The sequence below is a fragment of the Lagopus muta genome, chromosome Z, assembly GCF_023343835.1.
Source record: "Lagopus muta isolate bLagMut1 chromosome Z, bLagMut1 primary, whole genome shotgun sequence".
Taxonomy (NCBI): Eukaryota; Metazoa; Chordata; class Aves; order Galliformes; family Phasianidae; genus Lagopus; species Lagopus muta.
Genome location: NC_064472.1, coordinates 53,171,351 through 53,195,829, shown reverse-complemented (window position 1 = coordinate 53,195,829; position 24,479 = coordinate 53,171,351). Strand labels below are relative to the sequence as shown.

At 36.0% G+C, this 24,479-nt stretch overlaps 1 protein-coding gene across 2 annotated transcripts in view; it reads left to right on the top strand.

Annotated features, from left to right (window-relative positions):
* Window positions 1–24,479, top strand: part of SLC12A2 (solute carrier family 12 member 2) — a 54,477-nt gene that overhangs the window by 10,533 nt on the left and 19,465 nt on the right. For both annotated transcript variants that reach the window (XM_048931139.1, XM_048931138.1), the window contains exons 2-15: window positions 5,462–5,581; window positions 7,458–7,533; window positions 8,117–8,212; window positions 8,940–9,079; window positions 9,882–9,992; window positions 11,965–12,073; window positions 12,576–12,703; window positions 12,799–12,883; window positions 15,167–15,315; window positions 18,586–18,693; window positions 19,827–19,950; window positions 21,291–21,392; window positions 22,528–22,683; window positions 23,585–23,684. In XM_048931139.1, the coding sequence (XP_048787096.1) occupies window positions 5,462–5,581; window positions 7,458–7,533; window positions 8,117–8,212; window positions 8,940–9,079; window positions 9,882–9,992; window positions 11,965–12,073; window positions 12,576–12,703; window positions 12,799–12,883; window positions 15,167–15,315; window positions 18,586–18,693; window positions 19,827–19,950; window positions 21,291–21,392; window positions 22,528–22,683; window positions 23,585–23,684 (1,604 nt within the window). The remainder of the gene's footprint in view (window positions 1–5,461; window positions 5,582–7,457; window positions 7,534–8,116; window positions 8,213–8,939; window positions 9,080–9,881; window positions 9,993–11,964; window positions 12,074–12,575; window positions 12,704–12,798; window positions 12,884–15,166; window positions 15,316–18,585; window positions 18,694–19,826; window positions 19,951–21,290; window positions 21,393–22,527; window positions 22,684–23,584; window positions 23,685–24,479) is intronic.

Here is a 24,479-nt window from a genome sequence, read left to right as displayed (position 1 = left end):
CTAAAAATTCATTCCAGAAGGGAAAATGGAAGGTCTGTTCCTTCAAGAAAGACTTTTTTTCCTAAAAGGGGAACATTTTGTAATTCTGCTGATTGTTTGATAACTATTCAAACTCTCATTTTCTTCTTATCTGTACTCTAGCAAAAGTATGCCTGAATTAAAAACGCAATAACATAGTTATTATTTTTGCTTCCCCATTGTTTTCAGCTTTGTCAGCTCAAAAAAAAAAAAAATTTGTGCTATCTGTAGTGACAGGTTTTGTTCTTGGTGGTCATAGCATTACCTGTATGCAGCTGTGGAGTTGTAGAGATTATAGTCATAAACAGCTTATGTAGTGATACTTTTACTCTTGAGACAACTGGCATGCCACATCTGGATCAATACATTGCACCAATCACTTCCTTCCTCTAAAAGGAATTTTTTAGAAGTGGTGGTGCCAATAGAGTTGATCTTTTCTTCCAGAAACTGAAAGCTGCATTGAAGACCTGTAGAAGATGTGTGAGGAGGAATTCTATTGTCAATGATTGCTATAAACATGTCTAAACACAAGACCAGTAGCAGATAAAAGCACAGTCACCTTGTGTAGGCTTTGGTGGTGGTCGTTAATGAAAACAAAGACATGATGTTAAACCCAGCTGTTGTGCCTGTACTTGAGTTGATGAGAAACCATTCCTGGGTGGCTTGGCTGTTGCTCTGTCCTCAGAAAGTGTGTTAAATGATGAAAGTACTATGCTTGGTATGAGAGTATGTAAATAAAAGGCAGTCTTGAATACAAGCAACTGTTCTCTTGATTGAATGTAGGAGAGAACCACTTCTAAATATTGCTGTAGAAGTTGGAGCTTAAAAATATGAGGCCTTTTGATTTTCTTTGGCAGTTTGATAGTACAGGCTATTTAAGTTTACTTCACTACCATATCCTACTAAGGGAAGGAGAAGCTACTGTTTTGAAGCCTAGGGAATTTGTATTAAAGAAAGCACGTAGTTGGTTCTTTTTCCATGTACTAAATCAGTAATTGATCAGATTTGAGTGGAAAAAAAAAAGTTGTGTTGCAGTCTCAGAAGATACTTTGGCCTTCTCCCCTTTCGTAAGAGTAAAGGAAATAGGAAGGATTAGGCAAATAAGTTACTCACTATTGGAATGTGCCAAATCAGACAGAGTACAAAGCAGGTTGTGTATAGGCTTCTATTTAAACAGTCACAGAGTTTTCACTTGAATTTAAAAAAAAAAAGTCCATAAGAGTGTCCTGGCAAAAAAAAAAAAAAAAAAAAAAAAAAAACGGTTTAGAGAAGCTTCGAACTTGGAGTACTTTGAAGGTGTGTTTAAAAGGTGGGGGAAGGTGTTGGTGAGGGAAGAGGAAGGAATCTAAGCTACACCTATCCTCAGATTTTGACAGAATATTTTATAAAATCAGAATGAATATGTGGTGTGAGGTCTAAACATTATATCAAGTGTATTATTTTATGTCGAGATAAATTTTTTGTCTCTGTCTCCTAACCTAAGTGGTATTTACGTCTGGAGGATGAGAACTATTGGTAAGAAATCAGGAATCCATCAAGCCTTTGTTCAGTATTTTGAATTTGCTAGTAACTTTACACCGTTGTCTTCTGCCTGTTAACAGTGAATGGTGTACTTGCATTAGCAGTGTCCCTTCCCCTTGTCTTTCCAAGAGCAACTCATTTGAAAATTTGACAGATCAATACTTTAATGTGCGTGCTTAAAACTACTGCTTAGCAGACATGTTTGCTATCTGCATTTCCTGATCATTTGTTTATTGACCTGAATATAAGTATAGACATAATGTTTTCATTCAGAATATGCTGAAATACACTCTACTGTAAGAAAAATATTAACAGTTAAGGGCAATGATGGTCTAAATAAGTAATTTTCAGTAGGATTTTTCTACAAAGGCATGTACTATGAAAGACAGACTTAGTAGTTGTCCTGTCCTCTTCTCCAGGCTTCAGTGCAACTCTGGCTGGAGTGAGAACAAATGAGTTAATGTGTATTCTTTCTGGTACTACCTCATACAGTAGGCTGCAAAGCCTCAATATGTCACTTTGAATGGAATCTAGATAAGTTCACCACAAACAAACATGCTGCAAAACTTAAGCAATTATCAGTTGATTCAGAACTCTGATTAGATAAAGCAGCTTTTTTTTTTTTTTTTTTTTTTGCTGACAAGTTTTCTGGACACCAGTATACATGCTGCATATTGAAAAAACTCAAATTTCTTTGGCCTGTCAAGTTGTTCCTAATTTCTCATGCACTTCTAATAAGTATGTGGGTATTCATAGTTGACACAAATAGCTTATTGTTATCCTCATGAAGCAACACTGGAGAGGAAGTAGATTATCTTAAACTGTTAAATGAACTACGGTATAGCAGTGTAGGTTTGTGTGTAGGAATAGAGTTCAGCTATTTCTTTCTAGATTCCTATCAGTGTTTTACAGTTGTTAATGTTTAAATGTATCCTGGCTAAGTGTTGGTGAACGATGTGAGTGTTCTTTGAGCTTCTCAGGTAAAAGACTATTTTGGTAGATAACTGCCCATTTCCTTCTGTGCCTCCCAACCCACAGATTACAAAGTACTATAATGTTTATTTTTTATTATTGATTAAGATCTCATCATACATATATTTTTCCATTTTTCCCTACTCAATGACTTGATTAAAAGCAGTGCTTCCTCATGACCACAAATGTGGCAGAATAAACTGTGTCTTTTATTTACAGCTGAGACCACAGTGATGCTTTATTAATCTGGCACTAAAAGGCTAAACTTGGAATTCTTTTGTGCCCACACTTTGTAATACTTGTGTTCTTGCTGCTGCTTTTTTGGGCACCCATTAGTGCTGATAACCAGCAGTAACCTTTCAGTTATTAAATTTTATGTGTACTTTGAAATAACTTTCAAAGAAGTATTGCACAGTGTAGAGAGACAAGGCATACAGAACAAAACTTTCTTGTATTCATTGTGTGAGTATCTTGGAAATGATTTGGTAGATGATAAATATCAGTTACAAGCCATTATCTCCTTCAGAATAAGACGGACTAGGTGGTAGACTTGTTTGAGTACGCCAGTGAAATGTATAATTTTATGATGAGTGGAGGATCTTCTGTTACTTGATAAGCTATGGTCACACACAGAACTGTGTAATTGTGTCTTGCACTAGATACTAGGATGCTGTCATCTTTCTCTTAAAAAGCAGAGCATGCAGGAAAATGTTTGCCTTATTTCCTAAAACTGCTGTGACACAGTATTACTATGTTAACTACTTCAAATGTGTATAATGTTTCAGTGTTTTTGGACAGAAATTTTACATCTGTTTCTTGATTCACTCTTAACAGACTTCCAAAAGAAAGAAAAACAAAATAAACCCCCCCAAGCGTATTGTTTCTTACTAGAAACATTATGTGACTTTTTGTAAACCAGAATATGTTATCAAATGCTGGCAGTTTTCTTGGAGAAAGCTTTAAAAGCTGCTTTGTTAATACAAACACAGCTCTCTTAATGCCACACTTGAAAACTGAGTTTGTTGCAAATGTGGTGTTGTGCTTTCTGATGGTAGCGTGTTTCTCCCTGGATAGGAATAATTAAGTACAATTACATAATTGCATACTTGACTGGAAGTTTTGTTTCACGATGGTGAACTTATCAAATGATCTTTTATGACTTCAGGACTTGCTTTCTGAGCTGAAAGCATCTCAGGATTCCTCATTGTTATCAGGTTGCTGTGGCTACTCGGTTTAGTGGTGTAGAAGGAAATGGCAGTGTGTGTGTCACCACAAAAGTCTGTGGGGAGCTTGAATTGCTGATACCAGCAAACCTTCAGTGCATTGTATTAGGTGTTCTCTTGATAAAGCAACATAATACTGAAAAAGATAGTACAGAAAGATTTGGATTGTGTCAAACCTTGTGTGCTAGCAGTTGTTTCTTTCTTGTTGAGACTCAGGCTGTTCTGAATCAATAAGAACCTGAAAGTGTTCTCTGAGCAAGGTTTAGAGATATCGCTCAGGTTTTCGTAATTTAGAAAATGAGAACTTTTTGATTTTTGCTGTCTGTTAGGAGTGTGGGCATTTGTTTAATTTCTTCTTCCTAGAGACAAGAAAGCCTACTTGGTAAATGTAATGATCTGAAAATTGTTGGGGATTCTGCCTTATGCCACATACGATCTCTGGATATGTTGTAGATGCAGCTATTTGTATGAGTTTTGGATAAAGTTTACATAATCTGTTTGTATAATAGCCTCTATAGCTGACACCTTCTATAAGTGATAGTTGTGTAAATGCTTCCTTGGATTCTGTGCTGATTGTATATTTGGTATTAATACGTAAGATGGAGGAACAGAGTAACATTTCTCACATGAAAACTTGTGTGCCTGCAGTACAGAGAATACTTGAAAGTGTAAATTGAGTTCAGACCGTTTTGTTTTACTTAGTGAAGATAAATTCTGTTTTTACCTCATTGGGATGCAAGCTGCCTCGCAAAAACAGCATGAGCTGTTTTGTCGAATAGTCTCTTCTGAATGGTAGTCAGTTTTTCTCCTAGTATATTCATTCTTATATTTGTTGCCTTGGATTACAAGTGTACTTTGCCTAGAATCTTTTCTGAAGAGTTCGTGCAGTGAGTGCAAGAAATACTTACGTTCAAATGCTTAGTTGTTGATTTGACTGGACAAAACAAAACAGGCTCTTAAAGAGCAATCTTACTGTGTATGTGTGAATAATGTGCATGCAGATAAATATATACGCACCTCAAATAATTGAGACTTATGTATTGTAAGACTAAGATAAATGGTAAAGAGAAGCCCCAAATCGGTCTTTGTGCATGGGGCTCAAGCTCCTCCCATCTTTCATCCTTCCCTTGTAAACTGCACAGTGTTTGTGAGCAGATCCTTCTTCCTTCTTTCCTGAAACGCCACTCCCCCCCACCCTCCTTTCCAGCAGCATCATCTTACAATGTATAGTGGAATAGCTTACAGGAAAGTCAATAATTTATGTCCTGGAAAATTGATGAACTAACAGCTCAGCCTGGGCTACAGGAAGTCTTGTAGACAAAACCAGTAACTTGCGGCAATGCACTTTCAGATTAAGAAATAAAACTTCATACGCTGTACCAGTCACCTGTATTTGAAATTATATACCTGTTGTAGCAAAAAAAAAAAACAAACAATAGATGTTTGTTTCTTGATGCTGGAGAATGGATTCTTAAAAGTATTTACTACTCTGTGAACGGTTTTCACTAACTGAGGCAGAATAAGCTAAACTGTACTTCCAACCTTGATGTATATTTGTCAAAATTTGTAACCTATTCCGTGCCTGTTACATGGAGTGTAAAATGGCAATTTATGCCCTGTCACTCTCTAATTTTTTGACTTGCAGAAGTATACTGTTCTTAAAATCTGGGCATTGTGTTCCTTCGTTATGCTGTTAAAAGAGTAAACATTTGTTTTCTGTATTTAAGGAACCCTTTGAAGATGGCTATGCAAATGGAGAGGAAGGAACACCAGCTGGAGATGCTGCTGCCACTTATACACCTGACAGCAAAGGGATTGTTAAATTTGGGTGGATAAAAGGTGTATTGGTAAGTTTGATATATTGTACTTAAGTGCCTTAAAAAGGTCTTTCTAGTAACCTTATCTCTTGAGAAGGGACTGTAACAGCTTTGGATAAAGGCAGCACACGATGAACTATAGAAAAGTTTGCTGTTTTCTTTTTACTGAATTTTAAGGATGTAAATTCTAATTCTAAGTTTTGAAGCAGTTGTGGTTTCTCTGTGTAGGATTTGTTGTTTTGAAGTTGCATAATTTGTAAAACGATAAAAGATAATATAAATATTCACATTTAGTAAAAACAAGCTATTAAACTGTGTATGAGTTGTAATTGGTACAAACAAACGAAAACTGAGAAAATACCTGTGTCTTCACTTTGTGATGTTTTGGGCAGTGAACTTGATACTTTTTTTTTTTTCATAAACAATAAATACTGCTGTATGGAGGGTGCCTACATTTGTATGGCAAAACTTGACTTCAATTAAATATGTGAATTTCATTGAGCCTGTTAGAAGTCGACTTCTCCCAGGTTTTGGAGACTCAATACTGGTACTTTTTTATGATAGAGAAAGAAACTTTTGAGTTTTTCCCCACTCAGAATAATGAAAAATTATGGATAACACAGGCAATTTTGTTTCAAGTACATATTAACTTTTTTCAGTACTTTGGCAGAGAGAAGCCATGGTTAGTACCTGTACTCTCCAAAGCTGTGAGACGTTGTAATGGAGGCTTTAAGTGCAGTGACTCGTTAATATATACTGAACTCAAACATTAGATCTTAGTTGAGCAAGATTCCACTATGCATTAGCAACTTCCTTACAAGTCTTGAAGTAGTGATATGTTTTCGCATGGGAGAAAGAGTACCTGCAGCAGCTGTATAACAGATCTGGTTCCTTCCTCTTGGTGTACCCCAATCAAGGGCTGAATTGCTTGTTTCAGAGCAGGTGTGAAGCTGATGTTGAATTTCTCTAAACCTGAATTTTACATTTACGCTATTTTTCTAAGCAACAGTTCTAAGTATTAAAGAGTTTGAAAGCAAAGTTTGATAGTACGTTTTCTCTACGATGACTTGAAGCTGATACTAGGTATTTTCATGGGATTAATGTTGCTGCCCCATGTCTTCAAAAACCTATTTAGAACTTCTAAGGAGGTTTGAAACTTCCAGTTAGTATTTCCCTGTAGGCGTGAGCCACCAAGGTGAATGCTTCTAGCTCAGATATTTTTGCATTTTGCAAAAGATAAATCTCTCCAAACATTTTACCTTAGTAGTTTGGAGAGGAACCTTCACTGACCAGCTAAACATTTTTCAGGATTGATGCTGTATTCTCCAGCTGAGAGGGACACCTGAACTTGCAGTTTGTCTCCTAACTGACTTCTGTGCAGTGCAAAATCTATCTTATTGAGGATAAGAACAAACAGATTCCTGTTAGCATGTTGTTCTACTGTGGTATATTGTTGAGTTTAACAGTTTATTAAATGGAGAAAATATTTGGCAGGGTATTGCTCTAGTACTTGAAAAATAGCATATGAGAGATCTGAACTTAAACAATTTGAGACCTTGCAATTGTATTTTAGTGATTATATTCAGCAGTAGAAATTTTGAATCCTGAAGATTGGGGTCTGAATTACTTATTTGTATTTTTTGATCAAGGAGTACTAGAATGTCAGATTTTGAACTCTTTAACTTTCTCTTGTTCAGGGTAGTAATATTTTAATTGTGCTTAGGTTCCCTTTTATTTTTTTTAATCCAACCAAAATTGTCTAACTTATTAATTTATTATTGTAAAAACCATTTGAAAAATAATGAGAGAGCTACAAGGTAACTCAAGCAGTATGTAAAGTAGAATGAATTGATGGAGATGACTGCAGCTGTAAGACAAACATTAAATGTCTCTTTTGTCATCTTAGGTACGATGTATGTTAAATATTTGGGGTGTGATGCTCTTCATCAGACTGTCATGGATTGTAGGACAAGCTGGAATAGGTATGCATACAAATGCTATGCGTTGATTTCAGTGACTTTTAGATGCGATCTAATACAAATGTTGATCCTGAACTTTTTAAACTGGGGTAGAAAACTGCTGTAATATGGCCAGTATTTTACCTTTATCAAAACTTCAAACAGTATAAAGTTGCTTAGAACTTCTCATTTGGCTACAAGGTCATAATTTTAAAATTGATATTCTCAAATCTTCAGTAAATTGTAGAGATAAATTTTTGGATATCTTGTTATTAAAATCTGTATATAGACTGTATAGTGTATAAGCCTTTGAAGAAAATAGGGTGACTAAGAACTGGACTGTAGCACATCTGTCACCTGCAAAAGGCACGTGTTTCCTTGAACTTCTAGTATATGGTTTTTACTCTGCTGATTGAAGATAACATCCAGTTTTGTTTGTATCCAGGAAAAGGAACAAAAGGGAAATACAGCCTTTTTTTTGGCTTGAATGTAGGGGACCACGTACAGTAAACTCATGTCAGATTTGCAAGACCAATTCTTTAAACAAGTTGAAGACTTTTACATTTCAATTCTCTGTAACTTAAACATTTTTCATCTTTTCCATAAGGTCTGTCTGTTGTTGTTATTGCAATGGCCACTGTTGTGACAACTATTACAGGACTGTCTACTTCAGCTATAGCCACAAATGGATTTGTAAGAGGAGGTAAAGCTACTTTTGTATGGCTTTTTAAAGTATCCAATCACTCTGAATCATACATCTTAATGATGGACTTTTAATTTCTTTACCACTTTCTTTTAGCATCTGGGAGTAAGAAAAGAATGGATAAAAAGCAGGGAAGAGTTAAGTTTTGCCTTCATAGATAATAGCTTTATAAACAGTTGGTACTAGTGATCTACTCAAACTGCTTCATGACATTACAGGATACCTACTATTGTAGGTATTTGTGTAGGTAATTGTGGTAAAATTTTAAAAACACACAGTTAATTCTTCTGTGCTTATAAAAGTGTCATGTTTTAAGAATGGAAAGAAAAGTCTCACTGTAGTTTCTGTAGCTACTGTAAATGTGTAATTGTAAAGTTATGTACAGTTGCTTCTAATAGTTTGCAATAAAAAGCCCAATAATATTGTTGCCTGTATATTACAACTTATTTTTGTTTATTTTTAAATAGTGGAGCTGTTTTCATTGCCGGATAACACAATGTGTTTTGTGAATCAGGTCTTCCGACTGGTGTTAAAAATTTGAAATGTAGTTCTGTTTCTCTAGTATGCCTGCCCCTGAAATAATGGAATTCAGGGTATTTTCTGATGTGCCAGGGAAGATGCAAGAATAAATTATACTGTACTCATATATGCATTAAGTAGATGCCAGTATGTATTTCTTTGGCTCTTTCATGTAGTGTTTTTGTCATTTTTTTTCCTCTTCTTTCAGGAGGAGCATATTACTTAATTTCCAGAAGTTTGGGACCAGAATTTGGAGGTGCCATAGGTCTGATTTTTGCATTTGCCAATGCTGTTGCAGTAGCAATGTACGTTGTTGGCTTTGCAGAAACAGTTGTGGAGCTCCTTAAGGTATATTGACTATATTGATTGCATTAATTATACTCTATTCAGATTAGACTTGTCATTTTTTGCCAGAAGTTTTTGTTTTAACAAAACATGGAATGAGGTTGAAGGTTACTGCAGATATTACAGTATTAGTTTACTGATATTAAATAGCTTTTTGATATAAAACAAATTATCACTGGTGTCAAACTAAAACTTTCTACACTGTTTCTCCTTGAAACATATGATGAAGAATTCACAGTGAATTCCTAAACAGATGTTGAGAAGGGTGGAGGTACAGATACATGATGTAGAACCATAAGTTTGTAATACTGAGAGTCTTATTAAGCATTTCTGTCACAAGTGATATTAACTTACATTAAGTTCCTTTTCTTGTTAAGAGCAGTTTCTTAAGATAAACATAACCTGTTGTAATTTTTGATGAAATGAAACTAAGAAAAATTTAACCTTTCAGAGAAGGGAAAAAGTTTGGAGTTCACTGAAGGAATTAAGAGTAAATAATGAACAACAAATTAGATCTATAAATACAGGATGGTAGCTGTTGCTTGGCTGATTAATTTTCTGATGCTTCAAGACAGACCATTCTCTATGGTGCTGTGTTATGATGAAGAATGGTTATTTTCATTTACAGTGATTTGGTGGCTGAAAAAACAAATCATCTCTACAGGGGATTTTAAATGAACAAATACGTAATACAGAGGTTAACTGTTACTAGTAAATTACAGTCTGTAATAATACAGTTCTATTCTGTAGTAGGGAATACAAGTACCTGGTGAAGTATATGACTTGTTTGCTTTTGTTTTGTCAGGAAAATGGAACACTGATGATTGATGAAATGAATGACATTAGAATTATAGGAGCCATCACTGTGGTTATATTGTTAGGTATTTCTGTTGCGGGAATGGAATGGGAAGCAAAAGTAAGTAACTGTTAATTTCTCCTTTGAGTTCTTCAGTTTTCTGTCTATATTTTCTACTCAGCTCCCTGATTTATTTTTTTTCCTAATGCATTTAGTGCACTTAGTATCATATATACTCAGTTTGTTAGCAATCAAGCAGTGGACAGTTCTTTTATAACAGCTCTGTCGAGCACTAGCTTGCACAGCATTAGGTGGCTTTGCTCAACTGCAAGCTTAGGTGGATCTGATAACTTCAAAAGATCTGTTTTTAATGGCTTTTTCAAGTAGGTTGAAAGTTACTGCCTTCTGAACAAAAATAGCAAAACAGGAAACACAGTAACATGAAAATTTTCTATCTCTGGGAGTTTCAAATGAGCTCTCTGATTGGAAAATGTACGTCCAGAGCTGAAGCCAAGCTCAAGTAGTGTACTGTGGGTTTTTTTGTTTGTTTTACTTGGAGTAGTCAGTGTACTAAGCAGTCAATAGACCCAGCATTGAAGAGGGATGTGAAGGCTGCTGCTGATGAATGTATAGGAGGGCTAAGATACTTTTCTTATCTTTTTGTCTATGTGGTCTTAGATAACTCTATGAAACCAAACATACACAGATCCTAGGATACCTTAAGGTAGAATCTGAATTACAAGCCTTCTGATGGGCAACCTGGCTTGCTCAGTTTTTTTTCTGAACTAAAAAGGCTCTTTCTGCGTACCCCTCTATACCATGCTCACTTGTCTCTTTTATAATAATAATAATAATAATTGAGGAGAACCTTATTTCATCTCCCTTACGGGTTAAGGATGATTGTGAACCAAATATTTTCTGCAGTTAGAATTGACTCTGTTTTCTACACTGAATGGCAGCTTAATGTAGAAGCTTCTTAAACTTATATGTCAAGATCCTACTTGTAATCAAAATGAGGGCTTTTTTTGTTGTTGCTGTTTCCAGCTATAAAAGTAGAGATTGCAGAAAAGGACAGTAAAGATAAATGCATTTCTTGCGTCTACTACAGGGAGAAAAGAAACAAGAAAAAATAATTTTAACAAACACTTTTAAGTTGATCAGCATGCTGCTTTGAAAATTGTTTGCTTTTCTCACCACGTCCTCTCTGTAACTTGTATTCATCTGTATGCATTTAACTCTGCTCATTTAACTTTGAGCAACGCTGTTCTTAACCAGTTAAGTTTTGTTTTGAAGGAACTAGCTGCTACTGAACCTGTAGTCACTGTTGTTTCAAGCTTCAGCTCTTGTTTTTCTCTGCAGCTTGAGTGATTTCATGACAATAACTTGCATAGAAATGTTCTCACGTTTAATGTCTCCATATTAAACCTGAACTGTTATACTCCACAACCTCATTTTTACTGGAAGTTTGATAGGTTTTTAAAAATCCTGCTCAGTGTGAAAATCAAGGCTGTTGGCTTAATTTCTGCAATGTAAAAAAGCAGCTATGGTGATCTAATTGAGCTTGTCAAACAAACAATCCATGTGGGTTAACATGCAGCTCAACGTAACAAAACACTGAATCTTTCCTCTTGATAATAGTATCTATGATGTTACCTAGGCCTTAGAGAATTCCTTGTAAAAATAAGGGAAACTTACAACAACAGCTTTGAAGCTGACCAAAAAAGCTTGTAAGATGACAGTTTCTGGAAAACCGTGCTTCGGAAACAACTTCTTAGAACTCAAATTCTTACCACTTGACTTAATATTGAAGTCTTCGAAGCCCATTTGTTCTAAAGTGTAAGACTTTAAGTGAAGAAGAGATTTGGAAGATATTTTTAGCTTTGTGGGAAAGCCAAGGTTCATTACTGAATACATCCAGTTGGAATTGCTCTGTAGTAACTTCATACTGAATTTTCCACTTAAGCTTACTGAAGATTTCTGTAAGCACTGAGCTGCATCCTTACACCTCTTACTTGTTCTTCTGTACACTTGGCATGTTCTTAACATGGAGTCTTAAAGTTGATGCAATAGTTTTTTTATTCTGTCATTTCAGGCACAGATAGTCTTATTGGTGATCCTCATACTTGCTATTGGAGACTTTGTTATAGGAACATTTATTCCTTTGGACAGCAAGAAGGCTAAAGGTTTCTTCGGCTATAAAGGTATGTTGGAACAGCTAGTATAGTATAGTATATTTATGAAAAGTCAACTTGTTGTAATCAAGTGAAAATCTAAAATATTGGGTGAACATGTAAAATAGCTGGTAGTTCTATTTAACTGTAGAGATTGTCCTGATTCTTTCAAACTTTTGCTGTTTGTTAAAGTTCTAGGATGTAAAGTTGATGCTCCCAGCTTAATATCGATCACACTAATTGCTATAGTACCATATTATAATAATTACTCAATATTATAATTGTGCTAACTTTTCGAAAATCTGGATGAGATTATATGTACTTCTTCTGTTTTCTTGTTTCTATTTAAACTTTATTTTGAGAAATTAAAGCTTATCTATGTCAAAATGTTTCCTGGTTGATTTTTGTTTAATAGTTTACAGTACTGTGCTGTTAAGGCTTTACACAGAGCTATTAGGGGGCTAGAGCTGGCTAATAATACAGATTCTGTATCAGTACTGGTGGACTTATATACATAAATCTTTGTCTACAGCTGAAATATTTATGGAGAATTTTGGACCAGATTTCCGAAATGAGGAAACTTTCTTCTCTGTGTTTGCTATTTTCTTCCCTGCTGCAACTGGCATACTTGCTGGGGCTAATATCTCAGGTGATCTTGCGGTAAGTAATAAATTAGCAAATCAGCAAATTTTATTCAGAACCACTGAGTGTACCTCTATCCCTGTCATGACTGTCTACTGATACCTTCCTTTCAGGATCCTCAGTCAGCCATACCTAAAGGGACACTGTTGGCCATCTTAATTACTACGTTGGTTTACATGGGAATTGCAGTATCCGTAGGTAAGTAGTGAATATGTTTATTTTTGTGTTCTTTCTGATGCCGTTTTGATACAGTTCAACTGTATCAAAATTTACAGTTCGTTAATCAGTTCAACTTTTATGCATGGAGAATTAATCATAGAATCTTAGGGTCTGAAGAGGCCTCTGGGATATCTTCAAGTCTACCTTCTCCTACTAAAGCAGGTTCCCTGAAATAGGTAACTTTTTCTTTGGGAAAGTGCCTATATTGATTTTGAATATCTCCAGAGAAAAATACTCTGCAACACCATTGGGAAGCTTGTTTCAGTGCTCTGTTACCATTAAAGTAAATTTTTTCTCATTTTCATATGGAAATTCCTGTGTTCCAATTTGTGCCCATTGCCCCTTGTTCTGTTGCTGGGCATTGTTGGGAATTGCCTAGCCTCATCTGCTTTACTCCTGCCTGATAGATACTTAAAAGCGTTGGTAAGATCTGTCTTCTTGTCTCCAGGCTGAACAGTCCCATGCCTTTTTCATACAGGAGATGCTCCATGCCCCTAATAATTGTTATGGCCTTCTGTTGGGCTCTTTCCAGCAGTTCTGTCTTTCTTGAACTGAGGAGCCCAGAACTGGATACAGTACTCCAGATGTGGCCCCACTGACAAAGAGTAGAGGGAGGAGGATGACCTCCCAAGGGAGGTCCACTATTCAGTGACCCACTGACTAGACAGAGCTGTCTAACTTCAGAGATTTTGATCTTCAGATGTGCTCATTTCCTAAAATGTGTGACCTCTTCAGACCAAAGAGAAGCTAAGATTTCCTTTGCACTGATACTCCTTAACTTCTTGCGGTCACTTAGATTAATGTGCTTAGAATTTGGCAGGAGCATGATGCTTGGATTAAAAGACTACATTTTAAGGAAATACTAAACAAACGTGTGTTGATTTGAAGACTGTGGTAGTCAGCTACTTTACCTGAAGCAAACTGTGGAAGGATCTCATGCAACCTACCTTAAGAGCTGTGTGCAGTAAATCCTCAGAAGAATGGAAAGAGCAAACAGTGTTTGTATCTGGCCAGCCTTTTCTAGAAGTGATGTCATTTTCAGAAATCTCTATAGCTTTATCTTCATGTGGCCAGAGCGCAGTTGTGGGTTGGTCTGAGTAATGTAGAACCTCTATTCCCAGCCTCCCTTCTCCATGTGACAGTGGTTTTGCATATTCTCAGCAATACTTGCCATTGTGTTTGACATTCTCTGTTCTGCTCCAGAGCTTCAGTGGTTGTCCAGATTTCCAATTATTCACAGAATTATTGAATTAAAGTAATCATCTTGTGCATCTTACCTATGATAGAAACCGTTTTCATACATGTCACACAAATTAGTTTCTGGGAGTTGTATTAAAAGTCCATGCTGTATCTTAGCTATGCTGCCTTCCAATGAAATTGACATTAGTAAGTGTCATCAGTGTTACCATTAGTGATACTTCCTTTGCAAAGATGGTGGTTTTGCTGGGCTTTTTCTATTGGCTAGCATTATAAGGTAGCTCTTCCAAATACTCTGTAGCAATTGTGCCCTGTGGAGCATAATTATGTACTTTATTTCCTAATTAGATTGACCACAGGCTTCTACTGCCAAATCTGAATACTTTAGAACTTGAATCCACATGAGCAAGAGATTGATCAATTTGCTGATAGAATACTTTGATCAACTTTCAGATGTAAGAAACTGCAGTGTTTCATGTTGCAAAAGGAACACTTTGCAGACCAACTGAAGATGAAAGTGTTACTGAATCAGAAATGTGCTGCTCTAGTTGCTGCCTGTGTCTTGCGATTAGAAATCTGGTAATTTAAAAGACTGGTGCTATTATGGATACGAGAGGTTATGAAATGAATGAAATCTAGCTTTCTTTTTTTTTTTTTTTTTTTTTGAGGCACTGGACTATGAATCAGGCAAATGGAAATCCTCATGTTCTGTCCCCCTCCACAAACTATTCCACATTGTATACTTCTATTGTAGAGCTGAGGAAATCATTAAAACTTAGAAGAAGCTGCTAATATGACTGAGTAATAATCTCTAAAGGGGAGTATATTTTGAATTTAGCTGACTGTATGTACTACAGTGAACAGGAAATTTCACATTGAACAGAAAGGGCTTAGAAAGAGGAAGAATTTTAGTCCTTGAAACAGAAATGTATTAAAAATTGTTAATGCCATACTTCATGTACCTCTGTAAGATATATGCTTATGTTGAAAAGTATTGGAGTTTGATGCATGTCTGTAAGTTTGGTCTTGGTCTGATGCTTATTTTTGTGATTGGGTCCACTCTAGGCTCCTGTGTTGTTCGAGATGCCACAGGGAACATTAATAACACCATGATCACAGAACTGACAAATTGCACTACTGCAGCTTGCAAGTTAAACTATGACTTCTCATCCTGTCAGAAGGAGTGTCACTATGGGCTGATGAACAATTTTCAGGTATGAAGCTTTTCTTACATTTGCTTGCTGGATTTTGTGGGTTTTTTTTTTCTTAATTGCTTATTAAGAAAAATCAGTAGGCTAAAAATTCTTACCATAAGTACAAAGTTTGTCTGGTATACTAAAGTAGTACCCTCTAGAAGGCATGAGAAGAGCAAGGTAGCTATGTTAAACTTCAGCCTGTTTATACTTGGGTGTTTATAAATATTTACTTTTCTCCTTAGTTAACTGCATAGGTTAGGTGTTGAGACTGCAGCTTGCTCCATTTAGCTGTGAATGTCATCATTCACTGGTGTGGATAGATGCAATCATTGTTTAAGCAATGTGTAGCAATCGTAGTTTGCTCCAGTAACTTTTTTTTTTCTTAGCAAATATGCTTTTAAAAATGTTGATGTATTTTATATTTTTTATTATATTTTATGATAGGTGTGTTTTGAGGCTTCAAGAAATCTAGTTGTAATATTTAAAAACCATGGGCTTGTGGGGCATTCTGGTCTTCAGCCTTCATACTTTATAGCTAATTCAGACTTCATAGCTTGTGCTTGTGAATTATTTGTAACGGTCTGAAAGAAACCAAGAAAAACATACTCATTAGTAATTGAATTAAACTTGCTTTATAGTAGTTTCTGCCATACAGTTTTCTAATATCCCTACAGAGGTTTGGGTAGAAACTAGTCCATGAATGAAAAGCACTTGTTTTAATGGGTTCTGTGTTTTGGTCATAAGTACACGTACCTACATCAGGCTGTCAGCCTGCCATCAAAGTAATTACAGTTTTTACATGCCAAAATAATGTTCCAGAGCAGACCATTTTATTAGAGTAAAATATTTTCTTTTGTGATCTGTGTATCTGTATAGCATTGCCTTGTTCTGGTTCAGGAAAAAAAAATAAATCTAAACTTAGAAACATTTCAGGAGTGCTGTTAGAAGGACGTGGAGCTGTTGGAGCGGGTCCAGAGGAGGACCACTAAGATGATCAGAGGGCTGGAGCACCTCTCCTATGAGGAAAAGTTGAGGGAACTGGGCTTGATTAGCTTGGAGAGGAGGAGGCTCCAGGGAGGCTTCATTATGGCCTTCCAGTACTTGAAGGGAACGTATAAACAGGAGGGGTACAACTGTTTACATGGGTGGATAGTGACAGGACAAGGAGAAATGGCTTTAAACTGAAACAGGAGAGGTTTAGGTTAGATTTTAGGAGGAAGTTTTTCCACGCAAGAGGGTGGTAACACACTGGAACAGGTTGCCCAAGGAGTCTGTGGATGCCCCATCCCTGGAGGCATTCAAGGCCAGGCTGGATGTGGCTCTGGGCAGCCTGTTCTGGTAGATGGCTACCCTACATGTGTCGGGGGGTTGAAACTAGATGATCATTGTGGTCCTTTTCAACCCAGGCCATTCTGTGATTCTGTGATGATCTGTTGACAGCTCTCCTCATTTGTTCAAACTTGAAAGCCAGTGTTCTACTGTATCATACTGCTAAGAATAGTGTGTAGAGCTGAACTTGATGATCACTGCGGATCTCTTTTTAAGGATGTTCTATGATTCTAAGACCTGACTTCCTCATACTGCATTTGAATTCCTGTAAATAAACAGAGGCAATGAATGGCACTTAGAAAAGTGCTGCTAGAAAGCGAATATGGAGTTGGAGTATGTAAGGGCTGAACTGCAAAGTCTCCACGCAAGTGTGGGGGAATGAAGGCCTAGAAATAAAAATGTTTTAAATGGGATAGGAAGAAAAGTAAATGTAACTGATAGACACATTCCATTTATGAGAGGTCCTTCTGGGAAAGATTGATCAAGGAAGATCACTTTCTGTACTTATTCTACAGTGATAATTCTGTGTTTATTATGTTTCTGAAGCATAGATTACAGCTGTAATACTTGTACAGTAAAACCAATTACTTAAGTGTTGGTAGTGTGGACAAATTCATGGTATGTATAACTAATGTGTTACGAGCTTTGTTCAAGTATGAATAAAACCCTGTCCTACCATACCTTCTTTCATTGTAAAATTCAAATATGCTTTAGGAAGTCCCACTGTTAATTCCTATTTTACTACCTATGGTAGCTGCTTCATGCTCTTCGTGTGCATCTGTAATTTTTGTTTCTCTTTTCATAGATAAGGCCCACCCTGAACTAAGCAATGTGACCTGATGCAGTCTAGAGATTTAGCTGACTGAGAGACTCAGCAGTCTTTGGCAGTCTGATCTGGAGCTTTACAGAGCTGAATTTTACAATTCTGTGTAACAATAACTTAAACTAGATACTTTTCCCTCTTCTGCAGACTCAGTCCTTGTATTCTAGTTTGCCAGGATGAAAGACGTGTCTGATCAGTCCAAATGATGCAGAACCTCATTTGAACAGACACTGTGCCTCTAACTGAAAAGCTTAGAATTTCACTCAGAGCAAACCTAGCATGGTCAAGGTGTTATCAAATTATTAAGGTACTCTGTCTTCAAGCAGCCTAAACTTTAATTTCGAAGGGAAAGTATCCATTAAAACCGACTTCTTAAATTCGCGGTTCTTTATCTTAACTGACACTTGAAATGCTGTATGCATCTATGATAAAGGAGTAGAGCATTAGAATGGCAGAGGATGAAGTTCCTAGGCTGTATGACAATTAGGCAAGAAATTGCTTTGCTTTTAATTTGGGATTTTTTTATTATATTAACATTTCTTTACATCTGGTTTACTCACCATTTAATGGTAGTCCTCCAGTGTGCCAATAATGGTATATTATATTTCATTCAGCTGATTGAAAATATGATCTAATGGGGATGAGAACCAAACCTGTGCTGTCCTTGTAGATGGAAATGGGAAACAAACTGGGGGATGTGAGTGGGAAGCAAACCTAACTTAGGTGTGGCAAAAGATAAAACAAACCTTCCCAAGATGTTCCCCAAATTCAGTTGCTTTGTTACTTGGGCTGTTTCTTAGTGACTGGATGGTCAAAATGATTTACAGTGCGTATTTTTTCTTCCGTGGCTGAAGTTTCCTTTCTTTTTAATAGCCCATTGAGACTTCTGCCATCAGTCAGTTTACGAAGTTGGACTAAATAGTATGTGATAAGCTACTTTCTCTTATTCTGGATCACATAGATGTGAATGTGGCTTTTAAGTGAAGAGCATCAAGTATTTTATATACTTTTTGTGTGCTGCTAATAGTAGCTTGTGTAGTTAGAATATTGTGCTTCTTAATATTCTTTAAAAAAAAAAAAAATGACAAGAACAGCAACAGAAAACCCACAGTGAAACAAAATTTTTCTACTTGCAGGTGATGAGCATGGTATCAGGGTTTGCACCACTCATTTCTGCAGGCATTTTTTCAGCCACTCTGTCATCTGCATTAGCATCTCTTGTGAGTGCACCTAAAATCTTCCAGGTAAGTATGGATGCAAAACCGTGATCTTCTCAAGAATAATTTTAATTAAGTTTCAAATCAGAATTCTGGAAAAGGGACTCTGACGTACTGTAATCATGACTCGTAACTGCTGAGTCCAATAGATTAGTCTGTTTACCTGGTGCTTAAAACGGAAAAATAGCATGCTATTGTTGCTAAGTGTCGCCAGAATGTAACTTATGTCAGATCTTAAGTGTGTCTGATTACTTTCTTAGGAGTGAATTATTACGGATCTTTGTAATGTCACTTATCCAAGACTTTCTGCCTTTTGGAACAAACCAAGGGTTCAAATGAGTTGAAGTGAATGAAGTGATGGTTACTCTTGAAACTGGGATCTTAATGGTCATGCATCCCAGGGTGTTTATATGTGGCGTCCAAATGTGCTGCTATTCTTGTTTTTACTCTGTGGAGTGAGGGGAGCATAATGTCTAGATATTCAGTAAATTGCTTTTTCATGGAACTAGGAAGTTCCAAGAAATGAAGTACCACTAGCATACCATTAAAAATAATGGATCAGTTAATTCCTCAGTATAATGGAAGTAGAACCTGTAGCTCTTGAATCCTAATCACAGAATACTTCCACAAAATGTAATTGTGAACCAGTTCTTGTTTACGTCTCTTTACATTAATTTTGTTGGTGTTTCCAAATGAATGCCCCTCCTTCTTAAACTCCTTAATCTTATTATTTTTATTTAATGTTCTTTTTAATTGAATAAAACTTTACTGTTATCTAGTGGACCTCCTTCCCCGGAATGTCAGTAAGTAGTCAAACGTAGAAGAGGCTTTGTTGCAGAATAAAAACAGAAGTGTTGATTCAGAGGAACTACTGTAAATGTTAGGTAAACTTTCCACTTTCTGGAGAAATTGGTTTTGTCCTTAACGAGAGACTGACTGTGAAGTACAGTTAAAGCATTTAGTGAAGAGCAGCCCTTGCTTCTGAAGGATAGAATATTGGAAATGCAAAAAACTGAAATGATAAGACAATTGCTAACAGAATAAGTACAAGTTAGCTTCTTCTAGGAAGATAATATATGCAGTGAAAGACAGCATTAGTAAACATTAATAAGGATATTTTTTACTAAGTGCATACTAACTCTTTCATTTTATTTTTTTAGGCTTTGTGCAAAGATAACATCTATCCAGGATTTCAGATGTTTGCTAAAGGTTATGGGAAGAACAATGAACCACTGAGGGGATATCTTCTAACATTTTTAATTGCTCTTGGATTCATACTAATTGGTTAGTTTGAAATTAAAGTAAATCTGAATCTCCTTTTTGTCTTTCATAAAGCATTCTCTTCCATCTCATGACTTGATGATATTGTCCCTGAGGTCTAACACACAGCTGATTCCTAAGTGACGATTCTAACTTTGTTTAGTTTAAGGATTTTCTTCTGTATCCTAAATATCTCAATGCTTAGAACTGGAATAAGTCTGAATTGAACAATAAGTAGATTTCGCTTTTCCTAATCACTTCAGGCATCTGTTGTTACAGTCAGTCAGTGAATGAAATACATTTTGTTTAAAGTATAATGACGTAACATGTTGTAAATACGAAAATTTAGTTTAGATTTTAATAATTACAAATGGCTTCAGTAAATAGCAAGCTTATATGAACAGAACTTTTTAAAGTGTTCTTCATTTACACTACAAATGATAGAGATGATTGCTGCTGCTGTTGGCAGTGGTGAAGATAGTCTAGGTGAAGGATTACCTTTGTTCTAGGAAGATGGTGAACTAATATTGCTATGTTTGCTCATATGTTTTGTGCTAGCACTCTCAGCTCTTCTTGTTATGTTATTTTATCCTTTATCCTGAGGTGTGTGTGTATATATGTTGTCTTAACTGCAACAAGGTGACTGGAGGCTTAATTATAACAACTAAATGCTTGCAAATTGACACATTTTGATTGCTACTCTTTTTAATAGAGAGGGTACTGGTCTGAATTTTTTTTATACCGTACTGCCTTATGGAAGAGCTTGTTGCTTTCCTTTATCTCTTTCTCTGAAGAGAGAATATTCATTGCTGTTGCAGTGGAATTGATAAATAATAATGCACTAATGCTAATAACAATAATTCAGATTTTCAATTAAAATGCAAGCCAATGAACATGTTTGACACATTTGTTCACACTAGTTTTCCTCTTACCATTTGCCGTAGATGAGTGTCTCTTGTTCTTACTAGCCTTTTACTCTTTTTTTGTTTTGGACCTAAGACATCACATAAAGAAATCTGACTTCTGGAGTTCTTCAGAACCCATTATGTTACAGCACTGTTTAATCAAACCATGGTGGGAAAGAAATTCTCTCAAGTTATTTTAAGGAAGCATATAGTAATGAGAAGAAGCAGTTGTGGAATGCTTGATGGGCATGTAAAAATGCTTATTTTTAAAAAAAACTGAAACTTGCATTTCCTGACTATCAGAAGATACCTCAGTTAATACGAGACATTTAAGTTAATAGCTGCATTTATTGGAAAGCACAAAGTGATTTTGCCTATGTAACATAAAGTTAACTCTGAAATGTACAAAGCCATTAGATGGTATATATTATAACATTCTACTTTATTTTTGTTCTGCAGCTGAACTGAACGTCATTGCTCCAATTATCTCTAACTTCTTCTTGGCTTCATATGCCTTGATTAACTTCTCTGTGTTCCATGCTTCTCTTGCAAAATCTCCAGGTAGGAACCGTATTCGCGGGTTCAAAGTTTATCTTGCCATTCCTAAATGCAGAAAAATTCAAAAGATACTAACATAAGTGAAAGTCTGCTTTAATTCAATACTAAATGTCTATTTGACTTTCATGACACATCTAAGTTATTCTTAATATAATGTGTCCTTGAGTCTTCCAAAATTTGAAGGATGAAATGATTCAGAATAGCTTGGGAGCTACCAGTATTTGTCACTTTTGCTGAGGAAACAGAAGATAATTCAGTACTTGTTCAGTAGCTCTTGAATAGATCTCTAAGAATATGCCTCAGCATCTCTTTTCTTATCAAGTATTCTTAAGACTATCTGTTCAAGAAAGTTTTCTTGCTAAATCAGTTTCTGGTGTTCAAGAACCGCTCTTTTGTCATCTTTGGATTTCTCTTATAATATATTTAGTTTTCTAGCCCAGAAGGAAGTAGTGGGATGGGCATGTTTTTGTAGCCTTTGTTTGTTATGGGAGGCCAGTTAAAATATAAGACTGTACCAAGGAACAGTATCACAGAATCACAGAAAACACTACTTACAGTACTTGCAGACTATTGTTCACCTGGTCCCCTATGCTAAAATATCCCTAAGTGTAGCAGTTAATGCACAGCTCTGCACAAATGTGTTTGTGGAGTGTCTGTATGTATTGATGAAATAGGGGGCTTTTCATATAATGAAAATTTCTGTGTGGAAATAGTAAATGTACCTAAAAACAGTTCAAAGTAGAGAGAGAGAGGTATTAGCTGATGACTTACGTTACACTTAGGCTGAGGTTTTGCTTTGAAAGGAAAAATCTATTTTCTTGAAACTTATTGCCAAAGGTTTGCTTCAATATATGTACTGGCATGAGCATCTTCAAACTTTAGAGATAGCTTTTAGAAGACAACATTGAGAACTTTTACATATCTGTGCAAGAAAAATGTAAATTATTTTGATGGTGAAAAATTAAGTTTTTGTAAATGTGCCAAAGTGTCTATTTGTTATACTACTGAAACTGGTGTGTTATGGTGAAATGCGATTCAGAGCACTAACGAAGGAGAAGAGGAATAGGACCTTCTTTCTCTTGAATTAAATTATTTCCCCCTCTTTCTTCTCTTATCCTCCAAATCAAATTTTGATTAGGTTGGCGTCCTGCTTTCAAATACTACAATATGTGGATTTCTCTTGTTGGAGCCATTCTGTGCTGCATTGTGATGTTTGTCATTAACTGGTGGGCCGCGCTTTTAACATATGTCATAGTCCTTGGTCTCTACATTTATGTCACTTACAAGAAACCAGGTATGTATAGGGGCCATTTCTGGTTCTAGTGGGCAGAAGAGGAATGTGGAAGATGGATGAAGTGTGTTTGTGCGTGTGCACGTGTGTGTTGGGGTTGGGGAGAGGGGAAATAAGGAACCTAAGTCTGTTTGATTCAAACTTCTGAAAGCATATTTCTAGCCAGAAGTGAAAGGGAATATTTCTTTCCCTTTCCAATTGGAAAAATGATTTTATTAGTATCTGGTTTTTTTTCAGTACACCATTCCTATAGCTTTGAAGAGGAATATATACACTGTTCCTCTAAGAATGCTCTATAACTGTAAGTGAAAGATGGAGCATATCTGAGCCAAAACATGCTGGCAATAAGGAAAAGACCAAATCCTGGGCTGTGTATTTTTAAGTGTTTGAATCATATGGATCATAAGTTCATTGTAGCTATCAAAAATAAATGGAAACAAATAGCAAATACACTGGGAACTTTAATTTCCCTACTTAAAAAAAAAAATCCATGTAGTACTGCTTAATGTAGACATTGTCCTCTTTACTGCTTAAGTTATTCACAGAAAGTAGTTGACTTGTTGAGGCATTGTTTTAAGGTTGCTTTTTCCTTTGCGGTGATGTAGCATAGCTCTAAGCATCTTCTTTCCAAAGAAGATTTATTTTTGCAGCTTTGAATTTTATTCTCTTTAATGTTGCAAAAAATTCAGTTCTTTCTTTCTATTTGTAAAATAACAAACTCTTATTTGCCAGAACTTACATGTAAGTTTTATCTTTAATTGGAATTGCATATGTAACTTGAGGGTTTGTTTTGTGTAGTGTAGAACACATTGAGGTGTAGCTTAAATATTGTGTGTTACATGATTTAAGAAAAAAACATGTTGAATAGCTGTAAGTAAAATACTGAAAATTTCATATTTTACAGATGTAAACTGGGGATCATCAACTCAAGCTTTGACTTACTTGAATGCATTACAGCATTCTATTCGTCTTTCAGGAGTGGAAGATCATGTGAAAAACTTCAGGTGACAGTTTTATACAACAAATTATTTATGCTGTGTAATCAGTAGGGTAGACTCATGGTGATTGCCACGACTTCCATTAAACTGTTTACTTCCTGTGGATTTTTACAGCTTTGAATTTCATTATCATGGAGATTGTCTGGACGTGGCTAAATGAACATTTTATTTTAGATTAAGAGTCCGTTTCAGAAGCAACCCAATAAATGATGACCAGCTATTCATTGTCATGCATGATACAACATGTTTTCATGGATTGCATCGTGATCTGTGAATTGTGTTGATTGTTAATGAAACTGAACTGGAAGATGACCTCCCAGCAGCTAACAAGTGTTCAGTGCACATAAGGCTAAATCTGATCTAAGCTAAAATCCCAGAGATGTGTGTACTGTCCTAAACACCAATCTCACATTAGATATGTTCTCATTGCTGTGGTAAATGCTACAGCTACAGACATGTTTGACACAACAGAAGGAGTGAACTGGTTTGTTATCAGCCACTGACAACAGACCAGGAAGAGCTTACTGAAATAAGCAGTATCTTGCATTATTTATTCCACTTCATAGGAGCAGGCAATTCCAGAGGAAATATGCTCTAAAAAAGCCGTTTAAAAAAAGCATGTTGACTTACTAGACTTTAAGGAAATAGTTTATGAAACAGCTCTTTCTGAAATCCATTAAAATCCCTGATTATTTACAAACACGGTCTTACCTCTGATGCTAAGTTGCACTGTTGTCAGCAAAATAGTCTGACTTCAGAAACTGATTTGTTGTTGCTTAGCCATCAAGAGCAGCAATTTTC